We start from the raw sequence: 20,832 nt of genomic DNA, 5'->3' as shown, positions 1-20,832 counted from the left end.
GTTGCCCCAGCCCCCTCGACCCTGAATGCATAAGCTGTTGATGATGGATGGATATTATATTGATTGGAGATCAGTTTGGAGATGTATTTATTGTATATTATTTAATGACTGATTTTTCTTTTGTTTCACACTGTGGATGTGATTGATTGAACATTTTTCAATGAAGACTGGTTCATCAAGTGAAAATGTAACCCACCTGTATTCCCAAGAAAATCATCACATTTCTACAAATCCATATACCATAAATCTAATATAGGCCCGCGCCTTTATTTAGTCAAGCGCATGCGGCCTAGGCCTTTATTGGAAGGAGGCCAGAATTAGAGACAGGCTCCTATTTCTATTTGAGCAAAACGGACTACCAGTAGAATGAATAAAGATGAGATTTTGTATCTATTTGAACCTAAAACTAGGTTAATTTATTGAAAAAGTCTCCTCTTTGGCTCCGCAGCTGCCATATTACGGTAAACGTTTACCGCTTGCCAGTATTGCACGCTTGGTGGGCTGCCACTAGGAGGATGATTGACAGGCGCTCTCCTTCATACAATCACGCGCACACTTGCACCTGATTGGATGATCGCTTTCACAGCTGTCCTGTCTGCTCCCGGATTTGAAACTGACCAACATGGAAACTTTCTTTTATTTTACGACAATAGTTCACTGAAATGTGTTTCTGAAAACATTTTATGTGAGAAATAAGCTATGCAGTTGCTGAATCTATCTTTATTTTAGATCGACATATTCAGTCTCAAAACTTGTCGCACGAAGGCATTGCACGGCTTCTTAGACAATGAATGGGAAGCGTGGAAATAACGCTGCCTGTGGACACGTACCTTCAGCCAAAATCTCACGCTGAACTATGTTAAAAACTTGAGAGCCCTGCCGTAGCTTCGGCTTGGATTCATTAACAAACATTGCGCCCCTATGGTACTTGCATGTTACTATCACAAGCATAATGTTGAGGCCTGCCCAGAAAAATGTTGGTTCTAATACCCGGCCTCCATTAGAGACCTGCCTTTATTTACCTCCGCCGACAGTGAGACCGGCCAATGTTAGAGACCATATATATCATAATACAGGCGTATATTAGAGGATTTACGGTAGTAAATGAATTCATATGTGCATAATTCATCATATAAGGGCGGCTGTGGCTCCAATCGGAAGTTTGTTGATTTGATCCCCGGCTCCTTCGGTCTGCATGGTTTGAAGTGGTGCCATCGGTGTGTGAATGTGTGAAAGAGTTACATTAGATCCTGATGGGCAGGGGGCACCTTGAATGGCAGCCTCTTCCATTAGTGTACATTAATTGGGTGAATGTAGACATTTAAGTGAAAGCTCCTTTAAGGGTCTAAAAGCACTTAATAAATGCAGGCCCATTTACATAACTGTGCTGTAAAATAATATATGACAATTAACCATTTGACTGTATTGATGAGTTAATGAGAAAATTAAAAATGTATATATAAAACAGGTCTCAATGAGACCCTGGGTCTCAATGATATTACCTGTATAAATAAAAGTTGAAAAAAACAGGTGCAACTGGGAGTGAAGCCAAACGCTGTAGTGTGTTAAACGTGTATTCCCTCTACTGGCCTTCAGGGGGTGACTCCTCTGGTTGTAAAAACAAGTCTGACCAGCGATGACATTTCACTGGCTGGCTGTCGAGGTGGTGTCCAACAATGCTTCGCTGATCATTTAGACCTGGTCTGATGAGGAGAGGTGGCATCCATCCCATTTGGGTGGAGTGAATCTCATATCAAGAAATCTGACCAAGTTTATTCCGAGACCCAAACCACGACAGCCCAGAGTTAAGACCTGGACCCAGAGCTCTGTGCTCCCGTACCCAGGTTTTACCCACTCAAAACCCTGTAGAGACGGTCTCTGTCCCCCGAACACTTAAATGACAAAAATCAAAAGTAAACTGAGGAGTTACACATAACAACCATAATACAAATGATCACCACCACTGCAACAGTGCAACAAAATAGAAGAAATATCTGATCATCACCTCAAGCTTAACCTGAATAAAACCGAACTCCTCTTCATCCCAGGGAAAGACTGCCCTCGCATGGACCTGTCGGTCACTGTCGAGGGCATCACAGTATTGCCGTCGTCAACTGCGAGGAACCTGGGTGTAATCCTCGATGACCAACTATCCTGCACCCCCAACATCACTGCTGTGGCCCGATCCTGCAGATTTGCCCTCTACAACATCCGCAGGATTCGGACCCTCCTCACAAAGGACGCAACGCAACTCTTGGTCCAAGCACTGGTCATCTCCCGCCTTGACTACTGCAACTCTCTCCTGGCCGGACTCCCGGCCTCTGCGATTAAACCATTGCAGCGTATCCAGAACGCTGCAGCACGCCTTATCTTCAATCTACCCAAATTCTCCCATGTGACCCCCCTCCTCCGTGACCTCCACTGGCTCCCTGTTGCAGCACGCATCCAATTCAAGACGATGGCATTGGCCTTCAGGGCCATCAATGGAGCGGCACCCATCTACCTTCAAACACTGGTCAAACCTCATGCCCCGAAGCGAGCACTTCGCTCCTCTACTTCAGCTGGCCGGCTGGTACCACCATCGCTGAAATCAAACAAATGTCGCTCAGCAAAGTCCAGACTCTTCTCTGTTCTGGTCCTCAGTGGTGGAATGAACTCCCGACTAATGTCAGGACAGCTGAGTCATTTGCCATTTTCCGAAAAAGGCTCAAGACTCACCTGTTCAGACTTCACCTCGACTAGCATGACCTCCCCCCCGCCCCCCCCCCAAAAAAAAAAACCCTTACCTATAGCACTCTGATCGTAGCACTGTTGCTCTTGAACTACTAGTTCACTCAGATGAGGACCTAACACTTGTTCTACTTTTATCTCTTACTTTATCGGCAATGATTCGTTGTGGTTTCCTTGTTTCCTTCTTTTGACAAATGTACTTAATGTAAGTCGCTTTGGACAAAAGCGTCTGCTAAATGACCTAAATGTAAATGTAAAATGTAAATGATCTTTGTTATCTAAAGCTGTACTAGTAAATTACTTGATATATTTATACCGAAACTCCATATTCCCAATTTCTATCTCAGCGTTTATATCAAGTTATTCCTTACAGCAGACGTTGCAGATGTTGATTTTATAGCCTTAGTACTGTGTGTATCTAATTAGTTTCAATTGTTTCTTGTCAAAGTGTACAGAAACACAATCACTTTTTGACCACACCCTCTTTCTATAGAACCCTCTTTTATGGGACCATTATTTGATAACTTTTGGATTCCTGCTACTGGACTACACACCGTTAAACAAGACTGTTTACACTAGATGTCTATGTGATAGTGCTGCAGCTAAATCTTAGGAAGTAATTCCATGGAAATGTCACACACTGTATGACTGGGTTTCCCTTCAGCACTGAGCCAGGCTGACACTAACAGCTCTGTTGATGCATGCATGCAATCCTTCCTGTCAACTATCCTCTGGTGTCCCACAAAATAATAACGTATGGAATTTGAAAAATATTAAATATGAAATGTTCAAACTTGACACAATTTCATGCATTTTCACGACACACTTGACCTTCATGCAGATTATAGCCAACAATGGAATATACAATTATTGGCATTAGGAAACCTTTCAATAAGGACATTCATACAAATTAAAACCATTTCCACCTTTTCAAATATTCCTACTAATTAACCTTCTTCTTACACAATGTAGTTTCAGCTTTGCAAAACACCTTTAAAATATTTGGTATTATTCAACCTATTAATGTTAAACATTTAAAGCCACTCCCACTTTGGTATCTATTTCTATACTTCTGGACAGCACAATGTAACATATAATATACATAATAATGATATAATACTTCAACTGTGTCCACTAGAGTGGGACTCTATGAAGTTGTCTACGGCGTCCGGCTTGACGAAACAACAGCAGCAAACAACAACAGTGTCTGAGTGTATAGGTCAAAGTGTGTGTTGACAGCTGCAACGTCCAATTCACACACACAGTCCCCTGTTTGTGTGTGTGTGTGTGTGTGTGTGTGCAGCATTGGGGGGTTGTAGCAATGGCAGACCTCCATTTTTTCACATTTCAAACCTACTGAATCTCTCATCTTCCTGTATTTAATCACATCATTTACATCATTACATGTTAAATAGATTGTCTGAATATCATCTAATTAAATCAATTCAATTAAACCAATTAGCCAATGAGGTTCCAGTCCAGTTAAACTGCTGGTGTTGTGAACTAGATCCTGTTTCCTCTCCGTCACCGATCAGCTGATCATCCGTGGTGGTATCTCCTGGTTCAGAGTCGACTCCCTGGTTCTTCCTCCGATCCAGTTGCAGGATGAGTGACGAGGGGGGCTGGCTGCTCCCCAGGGGGTCAGTAGGGAAGAAAGGCCAGCTCTCAGCACCCCCAGGGTCAACAGGACCCTTGACATGACCAGGACCCCCCCCCCCCCCCCCCCCCCCCCACCTCAGACAGCTCAGTAATCACCTGGGGCCTCATTTATTATGCTTGCATGTACGCACAAAACGGAGCCACTTCCAAAGGTTGTGATCTATAAAAAGCAAACTTGATGGGAAAGTGTGCACCTGGAAGCAAACTCTGAGGCATGCGTACGCACATTCTGGAGACTGGAGGGGTATCTGTGGTGAACTGAAGTCAGGTTGTAGAACATAAACGTGAGAAGAACTGTATAATTTTGATGACTCGCACATATTTAATTTCACTCCATATATACGTTAGATCCACGTTATCATGAAGATGAACTCCAGCAGTGTGTTTGACGCTTTTACTGACTGATATCTTTTTCATAAACACCTTCTTTTAAAATAAATAAATATCTTAAATCAAAATTATTTCGAAATATTGAATCAGCGCTGTCACCGCAGGAGGAGTAGATGGCCGACTGCATGTAATACCGGATACAACAAATACCCTCTATTAGATCACTGCAGAACACCGCGAGAATACCTAAATATTAATTACTGTGCATACATCACCAACAAAAATATAAATACAGCCATTAAGCATCTGTTAGGTAAGGACAACAATCAATGTTAATTTTTTAACTGAATCTTTATTCATCATGTAATTTCTTGCCTTACTTGTCTTGTTTGCAGTAGCTCATCTGCAGTGTTGTTTATTGTGCTGATGGCGTCTCGCCGGAGTCGCAGGACGGCATCCGTGAACACCTGACCGCTTCCTGGGGTGCACCCCTGCTTGGAGCCGGACGCTGGGCCGAGGTTCTTCTTGAGTTGTGCCACTCTCCGCTCATGTTGCCGCTCTGTCCCACTGACGGCGTTGACTACGGCAGCAATATGTTGCCACTCGCCCTTGGTTGTCCTGCTGCTGTGGCCACTAAATAAAATGGTTTCCGTGCCTCCACAAGTGAGACAAGTGTCTCCATCTCATTTTCTGAGAAGTTTTGCTCTTTTCTGGCCTGTAACCATGATTCACCGCACCAAGAACAATTGCATGCCAACTCATTAATATACGGATCAGTGTTCATGAGGTGCTTTGCATTGGCCGTCATGGTTACCCTAACGGGTGTGTACAGGGCGGGATGATAGTGGATTCAGGTGCGCATACTTGTAGGGAACATTCCTTAAGGTTGTGTGTGTTTTATAAATCTGACATAAACAGAGGCCTGACGGACACCCAATAGAGACCAGAAAGACCCCAAAGAGCTAATAGAGGCCTGACAGAGACCTTGTAGAGACCTCATAGAGACCCAATGGAGAGGCCCGATAGACTCTGGATAGAGACCCAATGGAGAGGCCCGACAGAGTCCGGATTAAGGCCCAATGGAGACCCGACACATACCCGACATGCCAGACTGATAGAGAGCCGACAGAGACCACAGAGAGCGGAGAGGCCAGACAGAGTGAAACAACAGCATATGATAGTTGATGCATCATTTCTTCATTGGAGCATTGAACAACTTGAGTCAAAAATACAATCATAAAGATATGATTGGTCTTGATTCTGTGTCATTGTGGTGTCAAAGGCAACATCTGGTTTTATTTCAATAACTATTTGAGCTCCAAAGAGGAAAAATGAATTTATTATATGGAGAAATTGCAGGAAATAAATACATTTTTCAGAAATTACCTTCTTCTTCTTCTCTCCCGTCAACCATCTCATGACCCCTCAGATTTATCTGGTGACCCTTTTAGGGGGACCGACACCTAGGTTGGGAACCACTGGACAAACATATGAAGTTATAATACAAGTCATTTTACTTCTTATACTTTTCCTATGCAATTTGGTGCAGGACATTTACTTTGCATGGAGTACATTGCCATAAATGATGTTCTGCTAAACGGATGCTAAATGAGTACCTTTTACAGCACTGAGCTTTACTGACTTTTAGGCTTCAGTGAACCTGTCATTAATAATGCAGTTTAACGCAGCTGATCCTTGGTTAAGAGACTGAGCCCTTAATCTCCTCAGGAGTCGTTGTGACAAATTAAATATTATTTCTCTTCCAATAACTAAAGTGACTCTTGCTGCTGAAGAGCGTCGGGGAAGAGCTCAGTCCCTCTGCACTCGTGTTGATACTTCCGTTATATAACTGCTTGTTTTCGTGGCTGCAGCTCTGAACTCAAACGCACCACCGAATGAACTTGAGCAGCCGACCGGGAAGCCGTTGATCTCTGCGGGCTAAATTTATCTTGCGTCGGGTTGAGGAAGAAGACGCCGTTTATTATAAAGAGCCCGCGGGTATCAGGGCGTATTATTGCCCGACGTCTCGCTCTCTGCGGTCGGCTGTGTTCGTGTCGGGAACGCGTCATGGAGCAGGAAGCGGACGGTGACATGGCCGGGCCCGCGGGGAAGAGGCTGAAGAGCAGCCTGCCGCTGTGCGCAGCGCACCGGAGCTCCGCGGGCAGCCGGGCCAGACACAACCTGCAGGCCGCCGTGGAGGAGGCTCTGTGCGGGGTGAGCGGCCTGCTGTGGGACGGAGTGTACCGGCTGCAGGCTCTGGTAGGACACACAGCACCCTAACATTTACACAGACTACTCTACTCAACAGGATGCTATTGTAGGCCTATACTTCTCCTCCACTACATCTCAGGTTATTATACGTTTATATTTATATATGAGGGGAAGACAAATACAACAAGACAAAAATACAAAAAAAAAAAAAAAACTCAGCTGGATAAACTCTGTAAGTCTCTCCCATCATGTTTTTGGAGAAACGTGGCTCTCACAGGAAGATCTTGTTGAATATGATGCACAGCTGGAGGTGTGTGACATAAGAAGTGATGCAGCAGTTTATCAGAATATAAATGCATGTGAGACATCTTCCCTGTTAGAGCTGTGCTAGTGCATTGTGGGATACTGAGGAGGGTTCAGGCTGCTCGGGATTAATCTGATTGTATAGAAGTCTATGAGAAAATGGTCCTACTTCTCTCTTGATGTATTATCTCAGTAAACATTGTAAACATGAGTTTATGGTCTCAATCTCTAGTTTCAAGTCTTCTTCAATCCAGCATGATGTTCATTTAGTACATGATGGTCCATTTAGAGTCCAACAGATGATAAAGCATAAGGGAGGCTTTAGGGCGGGGCCTGCTGATTGACAGGTCGCTACCACAGCGTTGATACCACCATAACTACCACGCTACCAATGCAGTTAGCTACTAAGACGACTTCAACTCTTAGCTGTGAAGTTTACCATGAATTATGCAAGGTAACTTTGTTGAAAGCTTCACACCAGAAGCGGATCCAGGTGCATTAAGGGTCTGGGCTTAGGTCAGATCCACCTGTTGCTCCTCCAGTCTTCTGTTCACTGGTTGCACGCTGGAAAAAAAACTAACTTGGAGCTTCAAACCCACAGTCCAAAAACCAACAGGTTACATACACACAGACTATGAGTCAAACCAGGAAATGCCACTGTGACCAGGTTCCCTCTCAGTTTCCAGCTATTGTATGGTAAATTAAAGTCTTTTCACATCTATATTAGCCCTAAAACTGTATTTTAAGTAACAGACATTTACCACACAAAAAAAAGAGATTGAAAGGCCCACGATAGGGGGGTGGGAGTCTCTTGATACCTCACGATTCGATCCGATTACCATTCAGACGTCAACGATTTGATTATAAACTGATTATGGCCTAGGTTAACTGCAGCACCATCAGCACCCAGAGGAACCGTTTTCTCCAGCCAATCTGCACACTGATGCCCAAGCGCAGCAAATGCTTGCTTTGTGGCACAATAAAAAGATCATACAGGTCACTAGCCTATAGATTGCAAATGGAAAACTGTTTATGTGATCTTAGCCTCGCCTACTTATATTTTTACTTAGGCTATTCATTTTTAATAATAATATTAGGAATAGGCTACTATACAATTTCCTATTCATGATCTCTCATGCTGTAATGTGGGCCTTCAAACACTGTGCGTGTCCATGCTCCACCGGACATGTCCAATTAACATGTTGACCGGCCTCCCTTTACACAAAATGCAGCAGTAGACAATAACGCACTCCTTCGTAGAGACGTCTGTGTCGCCGTCAATCATGAATGACGTGTACGTGGCGTTTCCAACCTCCGCAGCTGTCTTGTTCTTTAGCATGTCGGCATTTTTTTTTCATCAGAATAATTTCGGACTTAAATTTAGTGAACGGCAACTCCTCCTTTGCAATATTATATGCAACGTTGAATTTTATAATAATTTCAGATTCCTCAGCGGACCTAATTGATACAGCCTGACGCTGAAATGCAGCTGGGAGAGGGGCCACTTTATTAACACACTTATGTTATGTTATGTTTATTTATTTGATATGGACATCACAAATACATTAAGACTGTTCCAGTAGACAGACCAGATGCTTTGCTTGAGTGTGTTTAGCACAAGTGCTAATTTTCAACACCAGTCCATAGGCGGCTAATCTAAAAATACAGAACATATTAACAACAGTATTAGATAAAACCAAGTGCATGACACTACATCATGACAGTAGCATACTAAAAAATATAGAGCACAAGATCAACGAGAGGAGATTGAGCAAACAGAAATCAAAATAGTAACAATAAAAAAGTCCATATTTATACATGTGAGCATTGTTGTTTTGCTTTTAACCATGCTTTTAGTCCTCTGTTAAACAAGTTTGTGTCAGTCTCCAGTTTCAGATGAGTGGGTAAAGTGTTCCATAGGTTAACCCCTTTTATTGAAAAGGCAGACTGTCCAAATGATGTACTTGGGAACAATGCAGTCGCCATTGTGGGAGGCTTGTGTGTTTACTCGGCTTGAGCTACAGCGTCTTTTTATCAGTGCAGAAAACAGGGATGATACACAGTTAAGAAGACATTTAAAAACAAGTCTGATATTACAGTAAATTATAACGTTTTCAAATGCAAGAAGGTTGTGTTTTCTCAGGATGCCGCAGTGGTGCCATCTCATTGGTTTTTGATCCATAATTTTTATTGCTTGCTTATATATTGCTATTATGGGTTTCAAAGTGACTTGAGAGGCTTGAGACCAAGACGTGATGCAATATGACAAATGAGAGAGAATCATAGCATGCATGTAGAGTTGTGCAGCTTTACATGACAGGTCTCTTCGAATAAAACGAAAACAATTGAGATTTGGTTTAACCTTCTTGCAGATGTGATGTACTTGTTTATCAAATTTAAAATTTTCACGGCATGTAGTATGCTTTTTGGACATATTGCGCTTTTTCAACGTCTCGGTGAGAAATGTTGTTGACTCTTCCACAAACGCACTATTACCGGCCAAATTCTGACTGCACTCCCGACAATAAATGCAGTGCATTGAGTCCCTTTCTTTATCGTACATCAGCCAGGGAAATTGCTTCAACCAGTCCTGTCTGAAGGCATATTTTTGGGCTTTTTAATTAGTCTTGGGGCGAGGCTTTCTGCCTCTCTTCATTTTCAAAGAAACTCGAAGCGCTCAGCGTCGAAGCGCTCAGGAGTACCTGCTCAGCTCGCTCGCACTTTTTTCGAACCGACACAATTTACAGCAGTGAAAAGGACCACAGCCAATCAGAGGCAAGCACCCGCCCGAGCTCTGTCTCTTATTGGTTTAGACCACGATACCGTCAGGAGAACACAAAGAGATGCTGCGCTTATGATTTTTTTTCCACCTGAGCAGCATTAGGTGCACCAGTGCGACCTACAATTTTTTTCAGTCGCACTCATAAAAAATTTGGTCGCACTCTGGAGCCCTGTTGTCACAAGTTGATATGACTTCCTATGAACACAAGTCCTCCTGCTACAGCCAATGAGCATATCACTGAGAGAAAACAGTGTACTGTAGCCGATATACAAATACAAAGCATTCAATGCAATATTCAATGCAGCTCCATTTCAACACATCACAGCGTAGCGGTCTGTGGTCTCCCAGCGCCATGACATCGTATCTTACGTTTCATACAGAAACCAACACACTAGGAGTAAAACCAGAGACTGTGTTAGCTAGGGCTGCACGATTCTGGAAAAAATGTGAATCACAATTTTTTTGCTTAGAATTGAGATCACGATTCTCTTGCACGATTTTTTTTTCACAAAACGTTTATTGCACTGATGAACTTTAACAAAACAAAAAAACGTTGTTGCTTTGGCAGAGGCATAGTAGTAGTTCTATCATTGGAAGATAAGTAATTTTTAGTAAAAAAGTAAAAAAACATGCGGCTGATAGTGACTCAGGCGCTATAAAATGAACCGTTAGGCTCAAATACGGCTCGATGGTCCGACTGGACCATAAATCAGATGTAGCGGGAAAATTATCGATTTCCCACAATTCTGCCTCGACCACTGCCCGATGCTTATTGTACATGTTCGGGAGCGCAATGTTTGAAAGGTAGTTCCGGGAGGGCATCTAGTACCGTTTGTTGTGAGTGTTTATCATCTTCCGAAATCCCTCATGTTGTACAGTGTTTATCAGTTGGCCGCTCTTCATTTGCATAAAGTTGAAGTCGAATCTACTTAATGCTAATCAGAGGAGCCGGGCTCGACTCGCCGCCTCGGGAACGCTCGCGAACGGTCGCCAAAATCTTCTAAACTGAATGTTGTCGATCTAGGATGATTGACAGGCGGTCTCCTTCATACAATCACGCGCACACTTCATGGCTGCACCTGATTGGACGAATTCACGCAGACCAACATGGCGGCTCGTTTGGAAACTCTCTTATTTTACAAAATAGTTCACCGAAAGGTGTTTCTGAAAACATTTCAAGCGAGAAATAAGCTATGCAGTTGCTGGATCTGTCTTTATTTTAGATCGACAACATTCAGTTTAGAAGATTTTCGCGAGCGTTCGCGAGCGTTCCCGAGCGTTCCCGAGGCGGCGAGTCGAGCCCGGCGCAATAAATGGGACGCGGGGAAACACCGCTGCCTGTGGACACGTACCTTCACTCTTTCCAAACACTCAACTGCAGACGGCTTCCTCCATTGAATCACGTGTTGTAAAGACGCTTTACAAAAGGGAGGGGGAGGAGGCAGTGGCAGTGCTGCGTTTGGGGGCGCTTCAAAAAATCCGGAAGGAAATAGAAGCATTTGTGATGCAGCTCGAGATATAAGATGCTTCAGAATCGCCGTGTGTAGAAATGAGATCACGTGTATGTGTGAATCGAGATCGCAATTTTTTTGTGCAGCCCTAGTGTTAGCCTAGCTTAGCTCTGAGCGAACCGAACACCAAAACAAGCATTTTTAAAGGTGCTAATGACAACATTGAAAACATCCAGCCACTAGATGTCGCACTCGGACTCCCCCCTTCCATTGCATTCACATCACAACACAGCTGTTGCTCGAAGTACATGCACCCTCAATGGGTTGCCAGTTTGTTCTATCTAACGGTTAATACACTGTGATAAGATATTAAAAATACAAATAAATCTGATTTACAAGGGCTGTGACACTGTTTACAAAAAGTTACACCAACACTGTCGTGTAACTGAGTGGAAGGAGGAAATACACTGTCTAGCTAGCTAGCGGTTACCGACACTGCTAGCTTTAACGATATCTTACCGGTCAAGAATAAAAGTAGCCACCTCGGCGTGGCTTTTCAGTCCTTGAAACTCCTTCAGGTGACTCCGACAAATGAACACTGAACCAATGTTCACTCTGGTCTCACTCCTCCTTTTGTCACTGAGTACTTGGGACTGGTACCAAAATACCAAAACTGGTACCGCTAAACTCAGACATTTTTCCCTTTTTTCCACACTAACTGGCAACCCCAAAGACTCTTGACCCCTGACTACAGAGATACCACGTGATACCAACATCGTTATTCTATTGGCTCACAAGCCTTTCTAGAAGCTGCAGCCACACGTCACACATCTACACAGAGGTAAACAAAACATTCATTACGGACCGACAAAATGTTTGTTATGGAAATGAATAATTAAAAAAATAATACATCCACAGAGCTTTTAGAAAGGTGCAGAATCAAAAGTATCACGTCTCATGTAAAAAAATGTTTGATCAATCAAAGTTATCAATATGAACTTCATAGTTATTTGCGTATCGTCTTAACGGACCGACTGAACAAACTATGACTTCTGACTTTTTACTAATCTAAGAATAGATTTTTTTGCCCACCCCTAGTCCACGATTATTTTATCTGTTGTCACGATGATGTTCAGAATTGGATACTTTCCACCAATATAAGATGCTTGTTTTTAGTGTCGAGGACATCTAAATCTGAAATCTATTGCTGCTGTTAAACCAAGAAGTTTTTCTAATTGCAAAATCAGCTTTTATGTGTGTGACGTGAGTGGCCAGCAGGAGAAACAATACTGAGCATGTGCGGTGGACCTCAACGCTGAACGCTTGTTTATACACACTTAGACTAAATACACTTTTGTTAAATGATTTCCTCCATAAAACATCAAAGTGAGGTGTTCATGTGACAGTCTCGGTGTGTCATCTTCTGTGTTGTCACTCTGAATGTATTTCAACGTTTGGCCTTTGTTTTCTCCCCACCAGGCCAGTGTGTTTGAGCGGCACGATGCCGCTCTGCCCCGCGTTGCTTCTTTCTTCCACCAGGAGGCGCTGAAGCAGCAGGAGGAGGCCGAGGCCTTAATGGGCTACCTGGCTGAGAGAGGAGGCAACTACTGCAGTGGCAAGGACATCCAGGTAAAATGAATTCATGGGTGGAAAGGAAAAGGGATAGTTTTTGGTTGAAAAATTCTTAAATTGCAAAGAAATTAAATATATCAGATAAATGTATTGTAGAAGAAAAGAGTAGCATGAAAAGAAAAGACTTTAAATAACTGATGCTATTCCTTTATTTTTCTGTTATAGAACATTGATATATTTAGTGACAAGCAAATGTCCAGAAAAGTCCATTTAAGAATGGTAGTATTTTTATTTATTTTTTTACTCTTTTGTATTATTATACTATGGATTATGTTAGTTGGTTGACATAGAATTACTACAATTACATAGAACTACTTAATATACTGTAAACAATTTACAATGATGCATCATACATTTTGAAATAAACATTAAATGTTTTTGTGTGTAAAATATTAAAATGAAAAGTAACCAGATAATACAGATAATGTAGTGGAGTACAATGTCCCTGCTGTAGTAGAGGTAAAACAAAGTTGCCCAGATACCCAGAGGGTTGTTGAACCCTCGTTCGTGGGGGGGGGGGGGCATTTTGAAACTGAATTTATGATCTGAACTTTATCTGTGAGACAGAGAAGCTTCAGTCTGTAACAGCGTTCTCCTTTTACTCCTCGGGTTCCTCTCCAAACGTCCCAGCAGGACGATTTATTTGTCCTTCTGTTCCATCCTTCATTTTGTCAGAGCAGGTGTCTTCATCTCTCTGTTTCGCTTCTGCTTTCCCCCGCAGAGAACTTATTTTGGAATGGAGCTCTTCATTCAGAGCAGGCGTTAGTGAGTTAAGACACCAAGAGTCTGGAGACGGAGGGAGGGGTGAGGTTAAACCCCCCGGAGACCTGGCCCCTCGACGACGGCTTAAAGCTGGTCAGGGTGTATATTTCCCCCCTCCTCCTGAGTTCCGGAAAATTGGCGAGATTAATGCTGTGGCAGAGGGACAGTGGTGCTGATGGGGTTTCCAGATGGCCGGGCGGCTTCGGCAGGGGTGGCGGTGGCGTTGGCGCGTCGCAGCGTGGCCTCTGACCACAGGACGGAGTTTATGAGTCGTGTAAAATCGTTTCAGGGCTGAGGCCCCGGGGCCCATTCAGCAGCGGGTTGGGACACCTTGTTATCCGTCTCTCAAAGTAGCATGCACCTCAACAAGACAAGTCTTTCACTGCTCACCTCGGTTGGATTCGCTTTCGATTCACGCTCCGTTTTAATGTGATCAAACTCAAGTTTGGACCCTGAATCAGATGTTGCATCTGGTTTTGAAGCTGAGAGCTGGTGTTCTCCACCGCTGAGTCAAAATATTCAGCTTAAAGCGGAAAATGAGTCCTGTGTTCTCTTGTTCTGTACAGATTATTTTTCAGTGTCAGTCGGTAAGATTTGAGATGCGTTGCTTCTAGCGGCCTCTGTGGCGGTAGATGGAACTGCAGGCGAGCCTCTGGGACTCATCTCCCTCACCAACAGTGTGACTGTCTCTCATCTGCATGATGCCTTCAAATGCTCCACACTAAAAGGAGGTCCGTGGTTTCCCCTCGTTGGTGTCACTTTGCTTCTTGATGACTTTCCTTCTTCACTTCCAGTTTGTTGTTTCTTTTTCTTGGACTGGAAGTTGAATGGTCTTCTTTCTCTGCCTGTTGATCCTCCATTGTGAGTCAGCAGTAATGAAATGTACCTGGTCAAACACTTTAGACTAGAGGGAGCCTGACTCAGCAGTTGGAAGTTACCGGTTTCCCATTCCAAGTAAATGCAGCATACTTCTGTGAGTAGCTCCACCTGCAGACCAACATCCACCCTGATCAACATCTGCAGGGGTGGAGGCTTGGACACGCCCCAGTCATGTCTGTCATTAGCTCATTTGCCACAACCTGCATGACAATCACAGCAATGGCCTTTTCTCTCTTTTCTGTGGCCACCAGCTGATGAGCTAGCTCCATGCTACAGTTCCAGAGCCTAGAAAGCATGACATGAACTGCTGGGCTTGGACTACGTTACTCTACCATGTAATGAAATCAGGTGGCAACCTCTGGTTCGGAAAAGAAGCCAAGCTGATGTGCCAATTATTTGCAATCTCTCTAATGACCATCAGGGGGAGACTCCTCTGGTTGTAAAAAGAAGTCTGATTGTATAGTCTAGTAAGTCTATGAGAAAATGACTCTACTTCTGACTTGAGTTATTATCTTAGTAAACATTGTAAACATGAGTTTATGGTCTTAATCTCTACTTTCAATTTTTTAATACACCACGTGTTCCTGAGATCCGCACGTCGCTCCTCAGCAGACCAAAAATGGTAATTTCCATTCACCAGTTATTAAACGTCTCTTCCTCTGTAAAGAGCGGGGACTATTAGTAACTACTGTTGTCTGAGAGCTAGCTGGTAGTTGCTAGCTAGCTGGGAACATGCTATTGCTAGCCATCATCAATAGCCTAACGAGCTAGCTGCTCATTAAGCAGATAAGCCTTTTGGATTCGTTCGGCCTCACTCAATCTGTTAATGCACCAACACACGAACATGGGCACACTCTTGATCTTGTCATTTCTCATGGACTTTTAGTTTCCCTTATAGAAATAGTGGACACTGCTATCTCGGATCACCTCCCCATTGTTTTTGATTTTGTTGCCCCCCCACCTGCCAATAAGCCCGTTTCCCCAGCCCGCAGACGTCGTATCTTCACTCATCAACGGCCAGAGAGTTTGCTGTGGCCTTTGGGGACTCTCAGCTGCATGCTGACAGTGGACTGGTTCCCCCCCTTTTTCCAGACACCTTACTCTCCACTTTCCACTCTACATGTTCTGCAGAGCACTATGTAGGCATCCGTGGCACCGCCCTCAAATGGTTTAGGTCGTACCTGGCAAATAGGAGTTTTTCTGTAATAATTGGTAACCTCTGCTCCTCACAGGCATCCCTCTCTTGTGGGGTGCCACAGGGCTCTATTCTTGTCCCTATTCTGTTTTCATTGTATATGCTACCGCTGGGATCAATTATAAAAAAACACAATCTGTCTTTTAATTTTTATGCTGACGATCTACAGTTATATTTGCCCATGAGACCCAATGAAAACACTGCACTTACTCAGTTACTGGACTGTATCTCTGATGTAAAACAGTGGCTGGCCCTGAACTTTTTGCACCTGAACAACAGCAAAACTGAATGTATTCTGTTTGGCACACCATCTATGTCAAATGTTTTAATTACAAACTCTGGGACTCTGGCGCCCTTTTTTAAAACACATGTAAAGAATCTTGGGGTAACATTTGACAGTGGGCTCAGATTCGATAAACAGATTAGGTCTGTTAGCACAAGCTTTTTTCAGCTGCGTCTCCTGGCCAAAGTGAAGCCTTTTTTAAGTTGGCAGGACCTCGAGAAGACGATCCACGCTTTCATCAGTTCAAGACTGGACTATTGTAACGCACTTTATGTCGGCATCAGCCAGTCTTTAATCTCCCATCTTCAACTTGTTCAGAACGCTGCTGCCCGCTTTTTAACAGGCACGTCCAGGCGTGAACACATTACCCCTGTACTGTCGTCACTCCACTGGCTTCCAGTTCATTTTAGAATTGATTTTAAACTTTTATTGTTTGTTTTTTACGCCATTAATGGCCTGGCTCCCTCCTACCTGTCAGAGATTTTAACTGTCACTGTTAAATTTTAACATGTCATTTTAACTGATCATGGCAGGGCCCTCCGTTCTTCCGGCCAGCTCCTGTTAGAGGTCCCAAGGTCAAGACATAAACAGTGGCGCGATCATTCTTTTGCTGTCACAGCTCCCAGGCTGACATTTGCACCACTACTGACCTCAGCCTTTTTAAATCAAAGCTGAAGACACACTTTTTTAGATTGACATTTAACTGTGACTAGGGTCCTGCTCTTAGGCATACTTATTTTGCCTGTTTTTACTTAATGCACTTTAGAGGGCCTCAAACACCCTGAAGCACTAGTAGCACTTTTCTTGTGTTTTCTTGCAGCACTGTGGAACTTTCTTGTGTTTTTATGTATTGTTTTAATGTATTATTTTATTGCTTTGATGTAAAGCACTTTGGGTACCGTCTGGCTATTGTAAAGTGCTATACAAATCAAATTTGATTGATTGATTGATTGATTGATAAGCAGTGGTTTGATCTGCTACCTCCCAACTGAACTGTGTGACTTCCACGTGTGTGTGTGTGTATGTGTATGTGATGTGCAGAAGCCGGACTGTGAGGCTGTGTGCTCCGTGTTAGCGGCTCTGGAGCTGCTGATGCTCCAGCTGAAGGAGGAAGCTGGCGTCTTCGTGGAGCTGAGCCAACTCGCCCGCTGCCACGGAGACCCGCATGCGGCCGCCGTAGCCAAGAGCCACTTCCTGGCGCCACGCGTGGACCGCCTCAAACTCCTGGGAGACCTTCTCACCAGCGCTCGTCGGGTGGGCTGTGCCAACGACCAGACGGGGGGGTTCGGGGAGTACATCCTGAATGAGCTGCAGGAGGAGCTGACCAGATAACTGAGCTGATACTGTTGATCTGGAGTGATACCCAGTTCTGTATTTTTCTAAGGAGAACAAAGGTTAAATTTTCTCTTTGACAGAAGGAAATCTTATTTTCTCCAAAGGACCAGGTGAAATTTTGTGAATTTAGCTTATAATTCATCTTCCCATTCCAGAGAGATATTAGTGCCATCTCACTGCCTCCATGAATGACCTTTGTTTAGCCTATCTTAGCACAAATCTGGATGGCTGACGGAACAAATGGCTTCAACACTATTCAATTCAATGTTATTTATAGTGTCATTTCATTTCAGAACAGAAGTTATCACAGGACACTTAACACATTGAGCAGAACGAGAATACGCTCATGATTTTCAGAGTTAATACATTTTCAAAGTCCCAACATCACCCAGGAGCGTTACAGCGACACAGTGGTGAGAAAAAACAATAATAATAATAATAAATAATGTTAATGACTTATTTCTGCATTCCTCCACCTGTTCAATAGACACACCAGTAATCGCCAATCACTAAAGCCATAAAGGCCTTCATGCAGTGGGGAAGATGTTCTCTTCAATGTATTTCATTGAAAGGTTGATTTTGTCACGAGTACTTTCACCAACTAATCATGTTGTGTGTAACGGGCTGACTCCTTTTAACCCGGCCAAAGGCAGCTGAGACCAGATCCACTCCCTCCGTTCTTATCCTTCACAATAAAAGCCTGAGAAATGTAAGTCTCGCAGGCATGTATTTTTCACATTTTTGTGTCATTTATTCAGCACACACCCTAATGTTTTCACTGTGAACACCTTTTCATGTATTATAGTTATGTGTCAGAAAGTTGTCTTCATACGCTTCAAATTGCATCGATCTGGACCTATCGATCTCCATCTTGTTTTTAAACCCCCCCCAAACGAGGTTCATGTAACGGTCTGGTTTATAAACAAGCTACAGCATGGAAATACCAAAGGTTTTTGTATTCAAGTAGTTTTTAAGACCTTGGTTTGAGGAATTTAACCTTGTCAGTAGCAATCAGAGGATGTGTTCAATGCTACTATAATATTATAGACACAGTTGTAAAAAGTATTTTTAAGTATGTATACATGTTTTCCTCACTGTGTACATCTATTGCTTGTGAACTTCACCACGTATTCACGTTTCACCACGCCATGATGTGTTACATTTGTTTGTTTGATCAGTTATAGACAGGTTTGAGCTGCATAATGTAATAAATAAAAGAAAAAGAAAAAAATGGTCAACATTTTTGGATTCGTCAAACATGTTAAAGAGAAAAATATATAAAATATAAATAACATGGGCTGCACGGTGGTGTAGTGGGTAGCACTCTCACCTCACAGCAAGAGGGTCCTGGGTTCGATTCCTGGGTCGGCCTGGGTTCCTTCTGTGTGGAGTTTGCATGTTCTCCCCGTGTAAGCGTGGGTTCTCTCCGGGTTCTCCGGCTTCCTCCCACAGTCCAAAGACATGCAGGATGGGGATAGGTTCATTGATGACTCTAAATGTCCCGTAGGTGTGAATGTGAGCGTGAATGGTTGTTTGTCTCTACATGTCTCCCTGTGATAGACTGGCGTCCTGTCCAGGGTGTACCCTGCCTTCACCCAATGACAGCTGGGATCGGCTCCAGCCCCCCCGTGACCCTGAATACAGGATAAGCGGTAGAAAATGGATGGATGGATGGATGGATATAAATAACATAAGTCATAATCAAGCACGGCATCATTTGATACTGAATACTTCAAATGTGAAGGATGCTCTGTATGATCACACGTCAGCTCTGTTTCGGGTTTGAAAACTAACAATTAGGGGTGAGAATCTCTTGGCACCTCACGATTTCATTATGATTCAGAGGTCAACGAATCGATTATAAACCGATTATCGATGCATCTCGATGCAACAATTTTTTTGTGAGTCACTTCCTACTTTTGTGATAATCATTAAAGAAATGAGCAGGTTAATGACCTGTAATATTTTATGAAAGAAAGGGTTTTTCTTCGTCACAAGTAGATATGACTTCCTATGAACAAAGTCCTCCTGTTACAGGCGATGAACCTGAGAGAAAACAGTGAACTGTAGCCAACATACAAATATTTCAATGCAATAATCAATGCAGCTGCATATTTTCGTATCATCTAAAACGGACAGACTTAACAAACCATGACAACTAATCGTCGTTACTTCGGCATTCTCTTTATCTGTATATTGTAATTATATCACAATGTGGTTTTTGATAGCGACCGCTGCTGTAAATGCAGCTCTATGAGATTCACCGATCCCCCATCCGGGTAAAGGTATGAACTCACACAGGACGCCGTTTAGTTTCCCGGTGTGTCAGGATTTCCACAACATGTACAAAGCAGTAGGCTAGTCGTGTTTATTTCGGCCAGAAATGATGAAATATTATCCGTGTAAATGCAGCGGGTGCCGGCCGGGTTCCACATCTTTGTGTTCCGTAAACAATAGCTAAAGATAAATGATTTTTGACATTTGTGAATCGATTTAGGATCGTGATGCATTTATTGATTTTTTCCCCACCCCTACTAACAATATTGATAAAAATCAGTGAATGTAAAGGATCATATTGCATCGTTGACCAGGTAAATAGACAGCATCATGTGATCTAAATGCTGTTTAGAGACATTACATGGTATAAAAACATAAACTACTTGTATTTAGTTGTTGTCGGGGGTTACAGTCCCGTATTAACAGACCTGTCAATCATTTTTGGGGTGATAGTGATAATCCTTTGAGTAGAGGCTTTGAATATTTCCTCAAACACTTGAAGCATCCAGCTTCTAACCATCTGTCACGTTTGACTGGCAGAGGTTGATGGGTAATTACATCAGTTAGGTGTTGGGCTGGCTGCAGGATCGGAGCTCTGCAGCGCCCTCCAGCTGCATGGCCTGAGTACTGCAGCGACCTGAAACCGATGCACGTTTTCAAGATCAATAATCTGCATTTGATGGTTTCTGGATGGAGTCAGTGCAGTGATGGCAGCTGGGAAGAGGAGGAGGAGGAGGAAGAGGACTCTCGTCTAAAAATAAACCTAATGACATTTAACTTCATGACTGAGTTCCCACTTTGATTCAGTATTTTACACTATGCAAAAAGTTCCTGAAATATGAATCCTGTATGAAGTCTGAAGTCTTTCTGCTCAGTTTGGATGCGACACATCGCTCGATTCGTTATATTATCATAAAAATAAAAAAAGGAATGTAAAAATACCAGGGTTTGTTTGGGTTTTTTTTCATTTATTTCAAAATGACTGAACAGTAGAAATGAGGCC

General features: G+C 43.1%; 1 protein-coding gene across 1 annotated transcript; it reads left to right on the top strand.

Annotated features, from left to right (window-relative positions):
- Window positions 1-6,597: 6,597 nt before the first annotated feature.
- LOC311019167 (ferritin, heavy subunit) lies at window positions 6,598-19,227 on the top strand. Its single transcript, XM_084018421.1, has 3 exons — window positions 6,598-6,978; window positions 12,946-13,095; window positions 17,259-19,227. Exons 1-3 carry the CDS (start codon window positions 6,787-6,789, stop codon window positions 17,547-17,549), a joined length of 633 nt encoding a protein of 210 aa, XP_083874547.1. The 5' UTR covers window positions 6,598-6,786; the 3' UTR covers window positions 17,550-19,227.
- The last annotated feature ends 1,605 nt before the right edge of the window (window positions 19,228-20,832 follow it).

Source organism: Eutrigla gurnardus, assembly GCF_963514095.1.
Source record: "Eutrigla gurnardus genome assembly, chromosome: 9".
NCBI classification, from domain to species: Eukaryota; Metazoa; Chordata; class Actinopteri; order Perciformes; family Triglidae; genus Eutrigla; species Eutrigla gurnardus.
The sequence above is the reverse complement of the archived record's forward strand: the minus strand, read 5'-3'. Positions and strand labels throughout refer to the sequence as shown.